The sequence below is a fragment of the Quercus robur genome, chromosome 6, assembly GCF_932294415.1.
Source record: "Quercus robur chromosome 6, dhQueRobu3.1, whole genome shotgun sequence".
In the NCBI taxonomy this organism is placed as follows: domain Eukaryota; kingdom Viridiplantae; phylum Streptophyta; class Magnoliopsida; order Fagales; family Fagaceae; genus Quercus; species Quercus robur.
The window spans coordinates 17,419,679-17,426,717 of NC_065539.1; the positions used below are offsets into that span (position 1 = coordinate 17,419,679).

Below are 7,039 nucleotides of genomic sequence, written 5' to 3' on the forward strand. Positions count from 1 at the left end.
CGTATGTTTCCACCTATGGCATCCGGAACTTGGTAGGGAGGGGGAAACAAGTCACATGTGCTGTGAAAGGTGAGTCTGTTCGCTGAACTAACTAGTCCAAGTTGGTGGATACTTGTCCCTTCATGGCGTTCATCATCATGTCCATCTTCTCCTTCATCATCTGCATGTCCTAGGCCATGCGCATCGTACTGCCTTCCAATTCTGTCGAGCAGTTAGTGTCCTTTGGTCTGTCTCGCCTGTTGGGGACATTACTTTCTTCCTAATCTTCCCTCTCCTATCGATCCCCCATCGAGAGATGATTGTCGCGTTGCTCCTCGTTGTTCAATTCGTCACGTTGATCTTTGAGACGTCGTTCATTCCTCTGGCTTAGCTATTGCTCCAACTCCTGGTTGCATTGGGTGAGTCGTTTGACTGTCGCTGCTAGGGTTTGTACTTGCCTCTCCAAGGTGCATGGAGACTACGTAGAGGATTGTGGGGCCCACTAGATCTACCTATCGGTATGGTCCTCCGTTCGTCGGTGTTTAAGCGCTGATGTAAGAAACAACCTGACGGTTCTCCTAGGGGTGGTGTCTTTATTCGTCTGTATAAACAGATCCGATGGGGAAACACACCATGACAAGTTCAAGACCTTTACAACAACAAGTTTACGGTTAGTACGCTTCACCTCTTGCCATCAAGATGGTATGGATGGGGATCATCCGTTCCTGTGAGCACCTAGATGGATGAGGAAAAGTTTCGAGCTCGTTGGGATCGCTTTGGTGTGGGTGAGCAGTGAAAATTCTTGTTGGACAAAAATACCCTTATCACTTCATATCACAAGTCTACCATAGGCAACCTTGTCTTTCATGGACCGAATCCCATATCATGGTCAACTAAGAAACAGTCTATCGTTTCTCGCTCATCCATAGAGGTAGAATATTGTGCCTTAGCCACCACTTTTTTGTTGGAGGGACAGTTCTTTTTCATGACATTCAAGTCAAATTTAGCTTTAGTAAAGACAATCTCTCACAATATTTTTATGAAACCTTTGGCTGCTCTTTATTTCTCCTTTATTCAGTCCAAACAACTTTTGGATTCGATTTCCCACATTCATTTGAGGGGGCATGTTAAACCAACTCCGTTATTTATTTATTTATTTTATTTTCTATGAGATAGAAATCATACTCTATCTTAATTTAAGTGTATATGTATAAAACTTCATTCTAAAGATTTGAGCCAAAGATTTGAGCCACATCCCTTAGCCCCCCATCTCACAAGAACTTGTACTTATGAATTGACTATCATGTTAATGGTTCACAGTGATAAATCAACTCCAATCTAGCAAGACAAGAAATCATATAGTCCTCATGGTGGACCACGTCACTTTTCCACTATTCCACTAAAAGACTCCCACCTAAATTATAAACTAACTCAGCAATTTTAAACAAGTGGAAATGTTTTAGTGGAATGATGAACAAGTAACATGATCTATTATGAGGATCATATAATTTCTCTAGCAAGACAAAGAGAATGCCAAAACCAAAAAGGCAACTATTTCACAGCTAGTAACAGTTACTCAAGCAAAAAATGATGTTACATCACTTTTAACGAACACAACGCCATTTTACAATAGACTCTTAAAGCTAATTAATGTTCACAATCACAAGGCACCGTTTTATGACTAGCACTATATTAATTAAGTATTGTCACACGACGCCATTTCACTAAGGGAAATGCTAACGAATACCCTTAGGGTATTGGTTAATAATTCATTTAAAGAAAGTTTTTATGGAAAAAAAAATTAATATTTTGACAGTTTTTTTCATTTTCCATAAAAGTGGTGTCAAAATTTTCCTAAAATGGATTGTTAACCAATGCCTTAAATGCAAGGGTGTCAATACCGTACTGGAGGCTGTACCGGTTTAGCTAGCGGTACGATATATTTCGGGTACTGGTCAATACCGATGTACCGTTTCGGGATTACTGCTAATATATATATATATATGTATATAAAATTTTAAAGTGACAAATTCTATATAAATTAATATATTTATTTACATTTCAATTTTTTACCTCTTTTGTTCAAATTATTTTAAGCTAATGCCTAGCCCATTTCACTACTCAATAATAATTAAAAAAATTAAAAATCATAATAAGACTTCTGAGTGGTCAAAAAGAAAAGAAGAGTAAACTGTAAACGAGGGGCAGATAAACCACGTTGGTTTGTCCGCCCCTTAATAACTTTTGTTAAATAATAATTAAAAAAAAAAAAACCTTTTAGTAAGAAGCAGAAAGTGGGTAGGTGTAAAAAAAGTGGAAGTCATCTCATCTTGAACTCTGTCCTCTGGGTTTCTCTGCTAACATTTTGTTTAGAAACCCAGACCAGAAATACCAAAAGAAAGAGAGTGACAACGAGGAAGAGAAGAAAACTCAAGAAGCTACTATGCGATGGCAGCGAGCTCAAGACTTAAGATCTAACAATATTTCACTGGTGGATGAAGGTTCAATAATGGTGAAGAGGCGCTGTAAGTAGCAATTTTTTTTATGAAAATCCATTTCAGTTTGTACCGGTTCGGAACGAAGATACCGCCCGAAAAGCACTGGAATCCGCCGAAATGGCCGAAACAAGCCGAAACACACCGGTATTTAAGACGGTACGAATCAACCCAGTTTCTGTACCAGTCCAGGCACTGGCACGAAAAATTCCGGCCGTACCGGCCGGTACGGTACGGAATTAACATCCTTGCTTAAATGCACTCGTGAGTGATGGGTTGTTGAACAATTAGTTAGATAGCAGTTGGGATGTAACAAAATTGTAAGTTAATGTAGTTATCATTCTGTTAGAGAGAAAGTGATTACTTTAATCATGTATAAATACTCAATTACGGTGTAATTGTTCATTAAGTGAGATAATTTTCAGTTTCATTATATATCTTTGCACTTTCATCCTCTCTCACTCTATGGTTCATCTTCTTCTTACCGTTTCTTTTCTTTTCTTTTTGTTCTTTTTTTTTTTTTTTTGCTTGAATTCTTCTTACGGTTTCTTTGTCCTATACAAAAGCTTTACTTGTTGGGTTTTTATATATATATATATATATATATATATATAAAGTCACAATATTTTCACAACACTTTTACAACAAATCTTAAATGACATATTGTTACTTGCTATTATTGGTAGGTAATTATTTATTTATTTATTTATTTTTTATGATGAGTTTAGATTAAAACTTATAATGACCTATCACCTAAAATTTAATATGAAAATATTATGAATATAGAGCTACTCATTTTATAATGTGAAAACCTTGTAAAGAAAGATCTCACTTTTTAGAGTTCTCACTGTTTACATATGTTGTCTAGACCTAGGAAGTACAGGTGCAGATTCGGGTTCGAGTGCGGGTGCGAATGCACGGAAATTTTTGAAAAAGTAGGATACAAGTGCGGCGGGATATGTATATTATTTAATTATTAAATATATTATAATTTATATTTTCTATATATTGTTAAGCATTTTTTTTATATTATATAAAATATATATTAATGTATTATTACTATTATACTATAAATGAATATATATATTGTGGGGGTAAAATTCATCAGTCAACAGTGGGCCTTGGTACCCATGCGGAGCCCAGCCATAACAAGAAGTGAAGACATGGCCAGAGGACTTTCAGCCCAACCCTGTTGGGCCGGACTGGGCTTGTTTAAGAGGCGTCCGAGGAGGAGTGTCTCCTCGGACGCATCAAATGGGAGTCTAACGCACACCCTTCACATGGTGGGAAATCGTCCCAAATCGAGGGGAAATGCTAGACGCTCAGGGGACAACCACAACTGCCGCATTAAATGCAAGGAAGCTACTTTTCCAGCCGCATTAATGTAGAAAAGACAAGAGAATAGTATTATCTTGGCCAGTGCAACTCACAGAAAAGGGGGGGGTGTCCTATGAGACAGGCACTCAAGTAGAGGCCCAGATGGTTAACAAGTGTAGGGCCATTACCAATTTAAGGACGATATATAAGAGAAGAAAGTCCCCATGACTAAGGGAGAGGAAGAAAAAGAGAGAGAAAGAGAGAGAAGTTCTGTAAACAAAGCATAAGATATTTCCCATGTTATCCCAGGAAACTTAATAAAACATCCTCATGTTCAAATGGTTGCATGGCTTACTAACAATTACGTTTACTTTGTCTAGACCTAGTTCTACGACCCACTCTCTACAAATTCATTGTTGAGGGTCTTTTGGGCCAGAATCGCCTGCTTGCTGGGCCTGGGCCCCAAATTCCGCCCTTACAATTGGCGCCATCTGTGGGGAGAATTTGTGTCTCGACAAGTGAAACAGTAAGAAATGGAAGGATCAGGCCCGCGCCAAACTGGACGTGCAGATTCTCAACGACAGGACAATTTTTTAAATATCGAACGAGGGAAAGACCAAGATAATCAGCGAGAGGGCAGCGTGAACACCTCTCACATGAGTAAAAGCCACTCAAAAGGGAAGGATCATGCATCCCATAAGCAAAATGATCGAAAGGCTTTACAACAAGAGGTTGATGATTTGAAGAAAAAGCTGCGCCTAGCACAGCAGAAACGTACTTCACCCGGCTCGGGCACTAGCAGTGACGAGGATAACGAATACCGGCAAAGATCAAGAACCCTTCCGAACGAGACCTTTTCCTACGAGGAAGAGAGGCCTCGTAAACGCAGCCACAAAAGCCCATCTTACCAAGGCCTGGCCAACGATGCCATGAGTAAAGCCCTGGATCGCATTTCCCAGTCGCCGTTTACACGTAGAATAGAGAGTGCAGTGCTTCCTCAACGGTTCCATCAACCAACGTTTGCTATATACAATGGTCGGACCGACCTAGTGGAGCATGTAAGCCAATTCAATCAGAGGATGGCCGTCCATACCAGGGATGAGGCGTTAATGTGTAAGATATTCCCATCTAGCTTGGGACCCATGGCGATGAGATGGTTCGATGCCCTCCAGCCGAATTCTATAGATTCCTTTAAACAGCTGACGCAGGCTTTTGGTTTCCGTTTCATCATCAGCACTAGAGTCCCTCGGCCCCTCGATTCCCTCTTATCCTTGTCCATGTGGGAAGGAGAGACGCTGAAGGCCTACTCGGATAGATACTGGGAAATGTATAACGAGATAGAGGGGAATTATGATGACGTCGCCATCAGTACGTTCAAAAGGGGCTTGCCGACAGAACATGGCTTAAGAAAGTCCCTCACTGGAAAGCCAGTCACCAGCGTGCGCCAACTCATGGACAGAATTGACAAGTACAAAAGGGTCGAGGAGGACCAGTAGATGGGGAAAGGTAAAGCGAAGGTCGTCCCTCAGGAGAGGAGGGACTTCAGGTCGGAACGATTTAACAACAGTAACAAGCCGAGAAGGGACTATGTAGAGCAGTCCGGATCTACTGGGGCTCAGGCAGTCCATGCTGTGTTCCGAGAACCTCTTCACAAAATCCTAGAGAAGGTGAAGTATGAGCCTTTCTTTCAGTGGCCGAACAAGATGGCTGGCGACCTTTTGAACCGTAATCGGAACCTGTATTGCGCGTACCACCAGGAGCCAGGTCACACTACTGATGATTGCAGGAACCTGAAGAACTATTTAGACCGGCTCGTCCGAGAAGGAAAGCTGAGACATCCGCTGCATCGCCCTGAAGGATGGCAAGAACCATCAAACAATGAAACCAGACAAAATACGTTGATGCCACCCATTGGCACAATTAATGTCATTCTCGCCGCACCTGGAAGGACAGGCTCTGTCCCCTTCAGGGTAATGTCAGTGAGCAGTTTCCTGACTGAGCCAGATGACAGGGAATCCAAAAGAGCTAGAATGAGCACCACGCCATTAATCGGGTTCACGGAGGAAGACAAACAAGGAACTATCCAACCCCACGACGATGCCTTAGTCGTTACGCTCAGAATAGGAGGTTATGACGTGAAAAGGGTGTTAGTTGATCAGGTCAGCGCCGTGGAGGTAATGTACCCTGATTTGTATAAGGGACTGAACTTGAAGCAGGAAGACCTGTCGCCATACGATTCCCCCCTGGTTAGCTTTGAAGGAAAGGTCGTCATCCCGAGAGGCATGATTAGGTTGCCTGTGCAAACAGACTCAGAAGTGGTAGAAGTGAACTTCATTGTCGTAGATGCATACTCCCCTTACACAGCTATCGTGGCCCGGCCATGGCTTCATGCACTAGGGGCTGTGTCGTTAACCTTGCACCAAAAGGTGAAATATCCGTCAGGAGGTCAGATCAAAGAGGTAATAGGGAACCAGGGAGTGGCTAGGCAATGCATGGTGTCGGCAATCTCGCGACGGCCGGATTGCATAACTTCTACCTCGGCCGAGAACGGCTTATAGCAATTAATGACTACGGTCCCAACTGCGGGCAGTGGAGGACTAGCCATGTAGGTGAACTGTGAGGAGTTGGAGAAAGTACTTGTCGGATCTGACCCTGAGAGGTTTTTTCAAATTGGTTCGGAATTGCCGCCCCAAGAGAAGTCAGCACTGACTGCTTTCCTCCGACAGAATATAGATGTATTTGCTTGGGACCCCTATGAGGCCCCCGAGGTCGACCCAGATTTCATCTGCCACCACCTTAATGTGAACCCGGCTATAACACCTAAGAGGCAGGCTCCTTGACGACTGTCGAAAGAACATACCGATGCCGTGAGAGAAAAGGTCGCAAGATTGAAGAAAGCAGGGGCTATCAAAGAGGTCTTCTATCCCGAGTGGTTAGCCAACACGGTAGTGGTAAGGAAGAAGAGCGGGAAATGGCAGGTCTGCGTAGACTTCACAGACCTAAACAAGGCGTGCCCAAAGGATCCCTTCCCTATGCCTCGGATAGACCGGTTGGTAGATTCAACTATCAGACATCCTAGAATGAGTTTTCTAGATGCTTTTCAGGGCTACCACCAGATACCCTTGGCTGCCGAAGACCAGGAGAAGACTGCTTTTGTCACCCCAGTTGGGAATTATCATTATAAAGTGATGCCCTTTGGCCTAAAGAATGCCGGGTCAACCTATCAAAGGATGATGACTAGGATGTTT

General features: G+C 42.5%; 1 protein-coding gene across 1 annotated transcript; it reads left to right on the forward strand.

Moving 5' to 3' along the window:
- The first annotated feature begins 4,324 nt into the window (after positions 1 to 4,324).
- Positions 4,325 to 6,631, forward strand: LOC126689922 (uncharacterized). Its single transcript, XM_050385080.1, has 3 exons — positions 4,325 to 5,159; positions 5,385 to 6,250; positions 6,401 to 6,631. The coding sequence occupies exons 1-3, from the start codon at positions 4,325 to 4,327 to the stop codon at positions 6,629 to 6,631; spliced, it is 1,932 nt and encodes a 643-aa protein (XP_050241037.1).
- The last annotated feature ends 408 nt before the right edge of the window (positions 6,632 to 7,039 follow it).